This window comes from Arachis hypogaea, chromosome 18 (genome assembly GCF_003086295.3).
Source record: "Arachis hypogaea cultivar Tifrunner chromosome 18, arahy.Tifrunner.gnm2.J5K5, whole genome shotgun sequence".
In the NCBI taxonomy this organism is placed as follows: domain Eukaryota; kingdom Viridiplantae; phylum Streptophyta; class Magnoliopsida; order Fabales; family Fabaceae; genus Arachis; species Arachis hypogaea.
In genome coordinates this window covers 8,026,626-8,041,118 of record NC_092053.1, presented here as the reverse complement: position 1 = coordinate 8,041,118, position 14,493 = coordinate 8,026,626, and the positions used below count along the sequence as shown (strand labels likewise).

General features: G+C 36.4%; 1 protein-coding gene across 1 annotated transcript; it reads left to right on the top strand.

The window, feature by feature from the left end:
• Positions 1-2,879: 2,879 nt before the first annotated feature.
• LOC114925760 (uncharacterized) lies at positions 2,880-7,091 on the top strand. Its single transcript, XM_029294867.2, has 4 exons — positions 2,880-3,443; positions 4,602-5,187; positions 5,304-5,448; positions 6,940-7,091. The coding sequence occupies exons 1-3, from the start codon at positions 2,880-2,882 to the stop codon at positions 5,432-5,434; spliced, it is 1,281 nt and encodes a 426-aa protein (XP_029150700.1). The 3' UTR covers positions 5,435-5,448; positions 6,940-7,091.
• The last annotated feature ends 7,402 nt before the right edge of the window (positions 7,092-14,493 follow it).

The window sequence follows — 14,493 nt, the reverse complement described above, 5'->3', positions numbered from 1 at the left end:
GCACTTGCATTACCCCACCACAGGAAAGAACAAGTACCCCCACGAGGAAGGTACATTAGGAAACCCGCCACCTCGGCGGATCCATTCAAAGATCCACCAACCCAAAGATGAAGAACCTCCTCATCCCACAAAATACCGGGACTCGTACACGGACATCGCGGTCGATTAGAACAACTCGAGCAAGAAGTTGAACGATAGCAAGAAACGGAAAGAAAATTACGAAAAAGGGTATGACGACAAAAAGAGTTGGAAGAAAAGCTCTTGAGATTAGAGGTCGATCTAAGAAGTCAGAGAAATCGAGCTGAAAGAGAGGAAAGTCCTCTTGGAGGGGAGGACCCATTCATAGAAGAAATCATGCGAGCACGGGTTTCAAGGATTTTAAATGTCCGATATACATCTCTATGATGGAACGACCGACCCAATACATCACCTTAGCAATTTCAAAAGTCGGATGTACCAAGCTAATGCGTCCGATGCGACTCATTGTAAGGCCTTCCCGACAACGCTGACCAAAGCAGCGATGAAATGGTTTCATAACTTACCGCCTAGATCGGTGACTTGTTTTGATGACCAGGCAAGGAAGTTTCTAACCCAATTTTCAATTCAGAAGGATAAAGTCAAACATACTCCATGTCTCTTAAGAGTAAAACAAGATGTCGGTGAAACGCTCGGAGATTATATGGAAAAATTCAACAAAGCTTGCTTGAAAATACAAAACTTACCTCCTAAATCAATGATAATGGGGTTGGTTAACAGCCTTAGAGATCCAATCCATATCCAAGCGACACCCGACTTCCTTGTACGAAGTAAAAGGACGGGCAGAAAAGTATATCAACGTGGAGAAAAACTCCCGACCTAGAGATCCCGTCTCAAAGCCAAAACTTTCTTACCAAACTCGGGATAGGGAGAAGGAGACAAAGAAAAAAGAGGAGTATATCCCAAAGAAGTTTCGAAGATACCATAACTACACTCCATTCCGAGTTTCTCTTGTCGATATTTACAGGAAGATCTGTCACACTGAAAAATTTTCACTTCCTCGCTCCATTAAACACAAAAGGCCGAAAGTCGGACATAATATTACGAGTATCACAAACTATATGGGCATCCTACCAATGACTGTTATGATCTGAATGTTATAGAAAAATTGTTCATAGAAGGTCGACTAGAAAGATACCTCACTGAAAGGACGGACAACTCAGAAAAAAGGAAAAGAGGAGACGAAGATGGAAGCAGAAATGGTAAGAGCAAACATTTCAAGAAACAAAAAAAGAGAAAGAGAAATAAAATTGGATATTATAAGACATCGGGGACACAAATGTCATTTCACATCCCTCATTAATGGCGTGCACTGTTACCAAGGCAACCGAAGAAAGAACGTGTGTGAAAAGACGTGATATTTCAAAATACGTCGAGTGTCTAACTTACCCCTAAAAGGCGGTTTACCCGACGTGAAGGGAGATCCACCAATGTTTGAACCCGATCTCATACAAGCTCGGATTCAAGTTGGAGCACTGTTCATACCCTAACCCAAAAACATAAAGCCAGACCCAAAAAGAAGAAAAGTCCACCATGAAAGGTGGCCTCTTTTACTTCTACCCGACCTCATAGAGGTCGAGCACAACAACGGTAACTCAGTCTTAATTATCCGAGTCAACAACTAACTTCGAAGATATCTTCTTCTTATCTAGAAGGAAGATTTCAACAACTTTTTAAATAAGAGGAATGACCTTCCACCACCAAAGGTGGAACAATACTAAAATATGGTTATTACTCTTATTATAAATACACTGACACTCTCAGGTATATTCATATCTAATAAGCTAATCTTCTAAAAATCTGCTTAAAGTCCTTGCTAATTTAAGTATCGGAGTCTCTTGTAGGTACCACTCCCACCTCTCCTCAGATATCTTCTTTTTATTTGGACCTCACATTCAAGTCCAAAACAATTCAATTTCAAATCACCTCAAATATATATATATATATATATATATATAGTCAATCTAAAACAAATGGTTGAGATGTTCATAAATGTGAATGCATCTCATCTTGTGGCACACGTCAGCCACTATAGTATTTCCACCAATAAGGCCTCTGTGTTTTGGTCAACAACTTTGATATTAAAATGTAGGCGACATGTTCAACAAATAGTATCGAAATTTAAATCTAAGAGAAAAGGACAAATAGATCTCTAACCTTTTTTTCTACGAATATTTTCGTCTCTATGGAATGCAAAATACATTCATGTCCCTGACTCCTCTAAAATGTGGACAAATTTATCCCTCTATTGAAGTCACTCCATTAGATCCGACGGAAAACGCTGACGTGGCTCCCGTAGCGCTGACCTGGCCGTTACAGGATGACACGTGGCTTGTAGCTTTTGAAAAGAAGACATAGTAGTCCCCACGCACTAAAACGACGCCGTTTTACCCCCACTCCTCCAAACACACTTTAATCCCCTTCTGCATTTTCAACCAATATTCCAGATTCCAGATTTAGATTTTCAACCAATCAACAATACTTCACCAAATCCAAAAGTAGTAAATTCAGCACTTCCAGTTCTACAATTCCAAAATTCAAATTCGGTTTACGAAGATATAGAATTAGGGAATGCAACATCAACAATTCCAGAATCATCAACAATGCATACAAAACACACAAACAAAGAATCAACAGAGTAACAAATCGCAGCAACATCAGCAAAATTTCAAGAAAAATGAGAGGCAGGAGTCTATACAAATTCATATTCAACAAGCAATTCAGTGACATATTCACCAACAACAGAGCACAAATTCAATTTCACAGGCTCAGTTCACAATTCAACAAGTCTAGATTGTGCAATTTATGAAGAACATGTAAGAACTCCTCATAATTCTAGAAAAATGACTACGTTCTCAAATAGAATCAGCAACTTACCAAAAATTGCATATGCAAAATTCGAAGGATCTACATTTGGCGCATTTGGAGGAAACAGCTCTGGCCGAGGAGGAAGTTACCATCCAGGGCGGCGGAGCAGCAGCGGAGGGGTTGAATCTCCCACCGCAAAGCCACCGTACTTGTTTACAAATGCGGCCATTGGCCGGGCGACAGCAAGCGGCACTGGCGAAGCTGCAGTTCTACATCGAGGTAGTGGCGCTGTCGCAAAGGAGGAAGAAGAGGACACCGTGCATGATGGAGGCAGCTGGATCCAGAGCGGCGAGGATGGCGTCACGAGTGGTTCCACGGGTGTGCTTCGTGGCGGCGTTGTCGCGACGCGAGGAGCACCGAACGGTCATGTGGAGGCAGCACTGAGTTCTGACAGCGATCCTTGCAGAGGTTGGTTTTGTCGTGCTTCTTATATTGTGGCCAAGCCACCACTACTAACGGCGGCGGTCTTCCCCTGGGAGCGTCACGATGAGACTAGAATAGAGCAGTGGGACACGATAGTTGTGGAGGGTGCGCATGGGGCAATCGACGGTGCCTTTGACGGTGGAAATCGCGGCAACTGGCGTGCTCCATGGTGAGTGGGAGTCGTGGGAGACACAAGAAAGAAGGGGGTTTATGGGTAATGCAGAAGGGGATTAAAGAAGGTGAAACGGCGTCGTTTTGGTGCGTGGGGACTAATATGTCCTCTTTTCAGAAGCTATAGTCCACGTGTCATCCCGTAACGGCCAGGTTAGTACCACGGGAACCACGTCAGCATTTTTCGTCGGGTCTAACAGAGTGACTTCAACGGAAGGATAAATTTGTCCACATTTTGGAGGGATCAGGGACATGAATGTATTTTCTATTCTTCGAAGACGAAAATATCTGTAGAAAAAAAGGTCAAAAACCTATTTGTCATTTTCTCTAAATCTAAAGATGCCTTGCACAAATCTCCTCCTTTGCATTCACAGGAAATCTAATTTAAAAAAGACTTAAATTATGGATATGTTCATTGCATGTAGATACAAATAAATTTCATTGATTAGGTGTTATTACATAGATAATCATTTTTCAATATTTCATCTGTAAGACTCCTAAATTTTTAAAAGTTATTAATAAATTATTTATGATTTATTTAAGACTATATTTTTAGAGATTTTTATATAAAAGTTGAGTAAACCCTTATTTATTATTTAGAGTTCTTATAACTAAAAAAAATAATAATGAATAGTTTGTATGCTTTAATTTTAATATATAGATTTTTAACCTTATTTTATAAATAAAAGAGAATTAATTTACTTATCTCTAATTTTTACTAAATTAGTATTTAACTGAAAATTATTTAAAAATTACTAATTAAAAGGTATTTTTAAAGATGGATATTTTATATTTAATTTGATTTCTATTATTATCCTACTTTTTATTTAAATCATAAATAGCTTGTTTTATAAAACTTTATTCAACCGTAAGAAAATTATTTGAATGCTTTAATGCTGATGCTTTGGAAATATAAACAAGACACAACACTTCATTTTATTTAATAATTGTTATGATAACTAGATTTAGCAATTCTGGTTCTGATTTTAACTAAGAAAAGATTGGGAGTTAATTATCACTTACTTCTTCCTTTTTCCTTTTCACGCTAAGCAGCTTTAACCCCTTTCTCATTCTCTCTGCATTTCACTGACTCATAAACAAAGCAAGCACACTCACATGCACGGAGAAGAAATCTAAGAAAGAGAGACAGCGTCGATGGAAGAGAAAGACGCGCTAGAATTGGTAGGTCGCGCAGCTGCTGTCGCTGCGCTCTACCCAGCCGTCGTCGCCGTTCTGTGGGGCCGCCGCCATCCCTGAGCTTGCCACCGTTACCCTTGTTGCCGAGCAAAAGGGAAAAAAAGCCACGCGGCAGAAGAGAGAAGGAGGGAAGCTCACCGCGTCACAGTCGTCGCTCCCACCATGTCGCGCCGCCGCAGGTCCACCTTGGAGCCTCCGTCGAAGCAGAGCCGCGAAGAGAGACGAGTTCGCGTAGGGAAGAGAGAAATGCGTCCGAGAGAGAGAACGAGCACGAGAGGAAGGAGACAGCCGTTCTCATCACTGCTAGAGGTTCTACCGCCGTTGTTGGTGCCAACCGAAGTCACCGCCGCCTTTGCAAGCTTTTTCCCAGCTGTTTTGGTTCTGGTCCTGCTGCAACTCGCCAATGTTCCTACTCATTTCTGACATCTGTTCAGCCTTTGCCAGAGCTCGCCGTCGCCGGAGAAACACTTCCGAAACTTCTCAGATCCGCTGGTAACACTACCTTAGTACCAATCTGGTTTTTGGCTTTTCCTTTCTTGAATTTGTCTTGCTTCTATTTTGTTCCGTTGTTTTGATTATGAGCTTTTGCTTTAACTTGGAATTTCCAGTACCATTCTTGTTGCGCTCTGATCGATTTGAATCCACCGCTTTTCTTGGTGTTGTGGTCATTGTCGTTATAACGGGGAGTTCATGTTGTTGCTACTGTTGCAGTTCCAGTTGCTGCAGTTTCAATTTCTGAGTTTCAATACTAAGGTAGGGGTTTTCTTAAAACTTATCTTATATTACAGAGTTGTTATAAATAGATATTACTGAGAAAAACATACTTCTGTGATTATGTTTGTCTTGTGGATGTGGTTGTTTGCTGGACTGAGTTACTGGTTGCTTGATTGATTGAGTGGTGTACGGTTGTAACTAAGAAATTGATTTGAAAGGTTATTTAGTTAATTATTATGAAAGGTGGTTTCGTTTTGGTTTTGAAGTTAATTTGATAATGTAAATGAATCGGCTTTGGAAATGATTTGAGATATGAAAAATGAATTGATTTTGGAAGCTGGTTTGATTTTAAAAAAGATTTATTATTGACATTGATTCGATTTGAAAATAATTTGATATTGGAACCGGTTGAATTTTGGAAAGTGATTGGGATTCGGAAATGGTTGGGAAAGAGTTTGAGAAATATTTGGATGGGACCCGAAAAGGGTGGCAGAGTCCGAGTTTTAGAAGAAATGCTGCCAAAATTTTATAAAATTGGAAGTTTTGTTTGAAGTAATTATTTAAAAAGATTTGGTTTTAAACGTTATATGTTTTAATATTGATTTATTTAAAAGAAGGAATTATGTCTTGAATTGGAATCGTTAATGAACGGAATGGAAAGAAGGATGATGAGGATTTTATTTGAAATATGGTTTCTGAATGAAATTGAAAATGAGATTTGAGTTGATGAATGATGATAATGTTGAGAATGTTGAGATATGATCTTTGAATTATTCATATGGCTTATAAACTTGATTTATCTGAGATACGAGGTTCCCTGGATAAAGTACCATGGCTTGCCACCACGTGTACCAGGTTGAAAACTCGATACTTTGTTGACCCTACGACGTAAGTGTGACCGGGCACTATATAAATTCCCGGGAATGTTACCCCCATTGAGCAATATTGATTATTTGAGAAAAAGCTATGCATAGACTCTTGGGGATGCACGTCGGGGGACAGTCTAAGGACAATTCAGACTTGTCGGGTTGGCTGGATAACCGACAGATGAGACTCATCAGCCATAGGACAGGCATGCATCATATGCATTTGTATGCTTTGTTTGAGTTTGAACTTGTTTTGGTTTGCCTAATTGTTAAACTGTTCTTAACTGCTACTTGAACTATTTGCTGTAACTGCTACCTACTTGTGTTTTCCTTGTTTGTCTTGCCTGTGTTTGTCCTGGCGTGTTACGTTTGAGAATGAACTTTGGTGCTGAATTAATAATTGTGTTGTTTGATTGCGTGGTGGGTTTCTGATTGAGATTTTCTTATAAGAAAGGAAAGGTTTCGGATTTCTGAAAGATTGAACATTATTTCTTTGAAAAGGTTCTGAACAATTACCTATTGGCTTTTAAAAGATTCATAAGGCAATGATAGTCACTGAGCTTGAAAACAATTTTCTTGTTAAATATCTTCTTATGACAACTTTGAAACTCTGTGGTGAGACCATGTGGTTAGGTTCTCACCCCCTACAGTTTTACCTTTTCAGGAACTAGATGAAGAGGCATCAAGAAGAGTTATACTGCGTTTGGTTTATATGCTGTTGTGTTAATTAGATTATTTTCTTCCCTCGTCTTTATTATTACAATTTTGTAAGAGGGATAGGAGTTATATATATAAGAAGTCTTGTATATGAATCTATACCTGCTTGTTGTTTTAAGATAAAATATTTATTTCCGGTTTTCAAAAAAATCAGCGATACAGTGTCGAGTCACATGCTTCTATTTTAATATTAAGTATATAAAGTAGTCGTAATACTTCTTGCTATCAGAGTGGCGCAGCCGGAAGCGTGACATTCTGGTAGTGAGGGTGTTACATTATGGTATCAGAGCGGTCCTTCCTGTAGAGCCTGAGGAATGGACCGACTATGCTTCAATTGCATACTTTGACCGTCTATCATGTAATAGGTCTCGTTCAGATAACGAGAATTAGAGTTTTATGCACATGATTGCCTATTAATTAACACTGTTAGCTTACCGTTGCATATCTGTTGATGTTAAGTCTGGCCAACTTAATGTTGATGACTTATGGGAACGGAAAAGTTAATAGGTAATTATAGGCGAATAGGAATTGATAAGTAATAGGTAATGCGAGTCATGTGGTTCGGGGATACTAGAGTTCTCTTTTCGTGTTTGGTTTCGATTTATGATCCTTGTTTACATTGCTCCGATTGGCATATTGTTACTTTTTTACTATTCTCATGGAAGTTCCTTGACTCAGTTTCCTTTCTTGAACCATAATTTGATCATTCTCCGACCATATTTTATTATTCGTTTATAACTTTCCTTGATTGTATTTTTGAGAATTTGTTTGAGTCTTTCAAAAAAAAAAAAAAAAACTGTTTTTATCAATGTTTATCTGCAATGTTTTACCTATCTTTTTATAGACATGTAAAAAAAATAATTTCTATCTAGGATTTTCTTCTTTCAGTATAACTTGAGTTATTTCCAACTTGATCGTAATCTTCATATGCATTCTTATGTGAATTGGAACCTAGTATTTTTCAAGACTCTTGAGAGAATATTTTTGCGCATAGCTCAATTAAATTTCGTTTTACAAACTTTGCATAATTTATTTTAATTTCGGTTGTTTTGATGCAATACCTTATTTAAATTTTTCGTATTTCTTTTAGGAAGTGAATTCATTCCTTTTTGAGATTGGAATGTTATGTGACTAAAAGCTAAGCGAACTACAACAAGTATAGTTATTAATATTTAATTTTAAAAGTTTCGTATTAACTAAAAAATTAGTTATGATTTTTCAAAGTCGAATTATAAAATCTGATTTTTTGCACTACTCTTAAACAAAGTAGAAACTTTGAAAATCTATAACTAATTCTGTGATGATCGGAATTGCATAGGACCAAGTCTGGATTAAGCTTTAAAATATAAGGAGCTACATTGGTGAATTTGAAACCTTTCCGTTAAGTTTATGATTTATGGTGAATTTTAGAATTGTGGATTTTAAAATTGATTTTTTCTGCAAAAAGTTTAATACAACAGCAACTTGTTTCCTTTACTAGAAATTCTTCAGTTTGACTTTCGAAATGAAATCAATTTTAAATGAAACTTTAGTCTTATTATTTTAATTCCATAAAAATTCAGAATTGTTTGAGTTATGGTTTTAAAGATATGAATTTTTGAAATAAGATGTATTATGCAGTAAAAATCAGGTTCTATTTTCTAAGTAAATAAATTTGAAATTTTATAATCTTTAATTCTTGAGTGATATTGAGATGAAATCAATTGGTGGTGAAAATTGAGTATATGTAGTATATATGATTTAAATTTCAGGGTTTTCCATGTTTTAATAAGTGAGTTATGGAACTTGGAAGAGCTTATGTTCAATGGTTTCTAAAACAGAATTCTGCATAAAATTACTCAACTTCTAAGTTACATAACTCCTTCATTAAAAATGATATTGATCTAGAATCAATGGGAAAGGAAACCTGGATGAGTGAAGTTGAACCATATTAATTTTGAAGGTAATTGGATTTAACTTGAATTTTATATTGAATTTTAAATATCATATGCTACTGCCGTTTTCTGGTTTTTAAGTATTGCAGAGCAGTCACGATTTTTCTTCCATTTCCGAAACTGGAGTAAGCAAAAAAATTATGATTTTTGGTTTAGTAAAAATCTTAATCCAAGACGGTCGTATAGAAATAAAGTTTATGCAATTTCGAGTTCATTTGATATTTTAAAAACAAGGTTGTAATTTGACTGCCGATGATTATTTTGGTGACTTCTTTGGGCATGAGATTCAAGAATTGACTTCTAGGATTACAACTTGATTCCTAACCAACCTTGCTCTTGTTTTTATGCAAATTCTTACTTCATTACGTAAAATGTCTTTTAAGGTTTTCGATGAAATATTTTACCCTTAGTCTAACTAGTTTTCATTTCACAAATCTTGCATAATCTAGTTTGACTTAAAATTGTTTTAATATGACGCAATATTTATGTTTTTACTAATTCTCTTTAATTTTTTAAATAATTTCCATGTTCCCTTTTATGGTTTCTATTAGAGTTCTTTGAAATCAAAATTCTTTCCTATTTGCATTTCGAATCTTTCTTCTGACATACTTCACGACCTTTGATCATTCTAGTTTGTTGGTGACATAAACCATTCCTTCGTATTCTTGTGAATTTTATACTTCTCTGATTTGGTTTTAGTTTATTTTGAAATAATTAATGATTACCCTTTTCTCGTTTCCTTTAAAGTTCTTAAATTCAATATCTCTTGTTAAGATGCAAAATAACTCTTTTTGAAACGTTTTCTCATGCCCGTACGTTGTTGCCTAGTTGTAATCCTATGTCTCCTTCCGAATTCATATGAATCTTATCTTTGCCGCTTATTCTTCTTTTACTGAGATTATCTCTTTGAACATACTCGCGCTTGTCTCTTTGAAGAATTGTTTGGGCACGACATAAATCCTTAAATCTTTGAAAATGTTCAATGCTCCTCTTAATCAGGCGGTATAGGTTTATGTGTTCTAATCGCGCCACGTAATTTGATGCGTCGTTTGTTCTAATGCGCTGTTTTTCTTCTTATTGATCCTATCGAATTTCTTTGATTCAAGAGTTATCCTTGTAGTTGTCAGTTGATTCTCTTTTTAGCACCCTTCATTGCTTATACATCCTTGTTTACTTGTGGTCTCAACAATTCTTTCAAACTCTTGTGAATGTTGTCCTTCTTTTCTAAGGTTTTGTGTTCTTCTGAATAAACTCGAAAATTGTTTTAATGTCACGTGCGACCTTTAAGTATAGTAATACGATACGTTTGTTCCTTAAGATGTGTTTATGGATATGGAAGGTGAAGTGGTAAGTGTACGACGTTGTGAGGAGTTGTGAAAATTTCCTTTCTCGCGGAAGGGTTTGCAGATGTTAGGCTTATCGTCGGTCAGGGAGTTGTGAAGTGACTGATGGAGTTAGGAAGTGGAAGTTTTGAAGTTGGTACGAGGTCTGTGCGCAGACGTTATCTTGTTTGTTTACGTTAGCCTGTTTTCAAACTTTTGCCTTCTAGATACCCATTTGTTTTAGCAAAGGCCTAACTAGAACACTTGCACTTCTTGTGACATCTTTGTTTTGAACCATCTTGTAACTTTTGCTTTAGACCACACTTTTTTTCTTTACACCTAAGTTTTGCAAAATATTTGGTATTTAGATAATTATATACATGAATACGCCATGACCTCTGCTTTTCTAAAATATACAAAAGTAAAGTATTCAAAACTGTTTTAGTATTTTACGTATTAAGTTAATTTTCGAGGACGAAAATTTTTATAAGTGGGGTAGGATGTAAGACTCCTAAATTTTTAAAAGTTATTAATAAATTATTTATGATTTATTTAAGACTATATTTTTAGAGATTTTTATATAAAAGTTGAGTAAACCTTTATTTATTATTTAGAGTTCTTATAACTAAAAAAAATAATAATGAATAGTTTGTATGCTTTAATTTTAATATATAGATTTTTAACTTTATTTTATAAATAAAAGAGAATTAATTTACTTATCTCTAATTTTTACTAAATTAGTATTTAACTGAAAATTATTTAAAAATTACTAATTAAAAGGTATTTTTAAAGATGGATATTTTATATTTAATTTGATTTCTATTATTATCCTACTTTTTATTTAAATCATAAATAGCTTGTTTTATAAAACTTTATTCAACCGTAAGAAAATTATTTGAATGCTTTAATGCTGATGCTTTGGAAATATAAACAAGACACAACACTTCATTTTATTTAATAATTGTTATGATAACTAGATTTAGCAATTCTGGTTCTGATTTTAACTAAGAAAAGATTGGGAGTTAATTATCACTTACTTCTTCCATTTTCCTTTTCACGCTAAGCAGCTTTAACCCCTTTCTCATTCTCTCTGCATTTCACCGACTCATAAACAAAGCAAGCACACTCACATGCACGGAGAAGAAATCTAAGAAAGAGAGGCAGCGTCGATGGAAGAGAAAGACGCGCTAGAATTGGTAGGTCGCGCAGCTGCTGTCGCCGCGCTCTACCCAGCCGTCGTCGCCGTTCTGTGGGGCCGCCGCCATCCCTGAGCTTGCCACCGTTACCCTTGTTGCCGAGCAAAAGGGAAAAAAAGCCACGCGGCAGAAGAGAGAAGGAGGGAAGCTCACCGCGTCACAGTCGTCGCTCCCACCATGTCGCGCCGCCGCAGGTCCACCTTGGAGCCTCCGTCGAAGCAGAGCCGCGAAGAGAGACGAGTTCGCGTAGGGAAGAGAGAAATGCGTCCGAGAGAGAGAACGAGCACGAGAGGAAGGAGACAGCCGTTCTCATCACTGCTAGAGGTTCTACCGCCGTTGTTGGTGCCAACCGAAGTCACCGCCGCCTTTGCAAGCTTTTTCCCAGCTGTTTTGGTTCTGGTCCTGCTGCAACTCGCCAATGTTCCTACTCATTTCTGACATCTGTTCAGCCTTTGCCAGAGCTCGCCGTCGCCGGAGAAACACTTCCGAAACTTCTCAGATCCGCTGGTAACACTACCTTAGTACCAATCTGGTTTTTGGCTTTTCCTTTCTTGAATTTGTCTTGCTTCTATTTTGTTCCGTTGTTTTGATTATGAGCTTTTGCTTTAACTTGGAATTTCCAGTACCATTCTTGTTGCGCTCTGATCGATTTGAATCCACCGCTTTTCTTGGTGTTGTGGTCATTGTCGTTATAACGGGGAGTTCATGTTGTTGCTACTGTTGCAGTTCCAGTTGCTGCAGTTTCAATTTCTGAGTTTCAATACTAAGGTAGGGGTTTTCTTAAAACTTATCTTATATTACAGAGTTGTTATAAATAGATATTACTGAGAAAAACATACTTCTGTGATTATGTTTGTCTTGTGGATGTGGTTGTTTGCTGGACTGAGTTACTGGTTGCTTGATTGATTGAGTGGTGTACGGTTGTAACTAAGAAATTGATTTGAAAGGTTATTTAGTTAATTATTATGAAAGGTGGTTTCGTTTTGGTTTTGAAGTTAATTTGATAATGTAAATGAATCGGCTTTGGAAATGATTTGAGATATGAAAAATGAATTGATTTTGGAAGCTGGTTTGATTTTAAAAAAGATTTATTATTGACATTGATTCGATTTGAAAATAATTTGATATTGGAACCGGTTGAATTTTGGAAAGTGATTGGGATTCGGAAATGGTTGGGAAAGAGTTTGAGAAATATTTGGATGGGACCCGAAAAGGGTGGCAGAGTCCGAGTTTTAGAAGAAATGCTGCCAAAATTTTATAAAATTGGAAGTTTTGTTTGAAGTAATTATTTAAAAAGATTTGGTTTTAAACGTTATATGTTTTAATATTGATTTATTTAAAAGAAGGAATTATGTCTTGAATTGGAATCGTTAATGAACGGAATGGAAAGAAGGATGACGAGGATTTTATTTGAAATATGGTTTCTGAATGAAATTGAAAATGAGATTTGAGTTGATGAATGATGATAATGTTGAGAATGTTGAGATATGATCTTTGAATTATTCATATGGCTTATAAACTTGATTTATCTGAGATACGAGGTTCCCTGGATAAAGTACCATGGCTTGCCACCACGTGTACCAGGTTGAAAACTCGATACTTTGTTGACCCTACGACGTAAGTGTGACCGGGCACTATATAAATTCCCGGGAATGTTACCCCCATTGAGCAATATTGATTATTTGAGAAAAAGCTATGCATAGACTCTTGGGGATGCACGTCGGGGGACAGTCTAAGGACAATTCAGACTTGTCGGGTTGGCTGGATAACCGACAGATGAGACTCATCAGCCATAGGACAGGCATGCATCATATGCATTTGTATGCTTTGTTTGAGTTTGAACTTGTTTTGGTTTGCCTAATTGTTAAACTGTTCTTAACTGCTACTTGAACTATTTGCTGTAACTGCTACCTACTTGTGTTTTCCTTGTTTGTCTTGCCTGTGTTTGTCCTGGCGTGTTACGTTTGAGAATGAACTTTGGTGCTGAATTAATGACTGTGTTGTTTGATTGCGTGGTGGGTTTCTGATTGAGATTTTCTTATAAGAAAGGAAAGGTTTCGGATTTCTGAAAGATTGAACATTATTTCTTTGAAAAGGTTCTGAACAATTACCTATTGGCTTTTAAAAGATTCATAAGGCAATGATAGTCACTAAGCTTGAAAATAATTTTCTTGTTAAATATCTTCTTATGACAACTTTGAAACTCTGTGGTGAGACCATGTGGTTAGGTTCTCACCCCCTACAGTTTTACCTTTTCAGGAACTAGATGAAGAGGCATCAAGAAGAGTTATACTGCGTTTGGTTTATATGCTGTTGTGTTAATTAGATTATTTTCTTCCCTCGTCTTTATTATTACAATTTTGTAAGAGGGATAGGAGTTATATATATAAGAAGTCTTGTATATGAATCTATACCTGCTTGTTGTTTTAAGATAAAATATTTATTTCCGGTTTTCAAAAAAATCAGCGATACAGTGTCGAGTCACATGCTTCTATTTTAATATTAAGTATATAAAGTAGTCGTAATACTTCTTGCTATCAAAGTGGCGCAGCCGGAAGCGTGACATTCTGGTAGTGAGGGTGTTACATCATCAACTTTTTATTATATATATAATTAAGTTATTGGGTTTAATTGGGAATATGATCAATTAAGCATTCTAACTTTGAACTTCAGATACTTATAAATAATAAATCTAAAACTCAATGAAGATTATAAATTTGGATGTGACTATATAAAAAAAATAAAAAATATTTGATCGGATAAAATTTAAATATACATAATTATAAACATAAGTTTTTTGGGTTAATACTCAAATTCGTCCCCGAAAGATTACGCGATCTTCATTTTCGTCCCCGAATGATTTTTTTAATCAAATTAGTCCCTGAAAGATATAAAATAAGTCAAATTAGTCCTTCTGTCAGTTGGACGATGACGTGGCATGTTAAGTGCCACGTGGCATGATGACATGGCAGATAAGTGACCCGTAGCACGCCATATGGCAGGTCAGTGCCACGTGGTAGGTCAGTGACACGTGGCATACCCAAGTCAA

Excerpts from the sequence above, each read along its gene's own strand:
- LOC114925760 (XM_029294867.2), top strand. The coding sequence starts at position 2,880 with ATGACTACGTTCTCAAATAGAATCAGCAACTTACCAAAAATTGCATAT. Across the intron at positions 3,444-4,601 it reads TTGTGGAGGGTGCGCATGGG|CAAGCACACTCACATGCACG; the intron begins GCAATCGACGGT and ends TCATAAACAAAG. Across the intron at positions 5,188-5,303 it reads GAAACTTCTCAGATCCGCTG|TACCATTCTTGTTGCGCTCT; the intron begins GTAACACTACCT and ends TGGAATTTCCAG.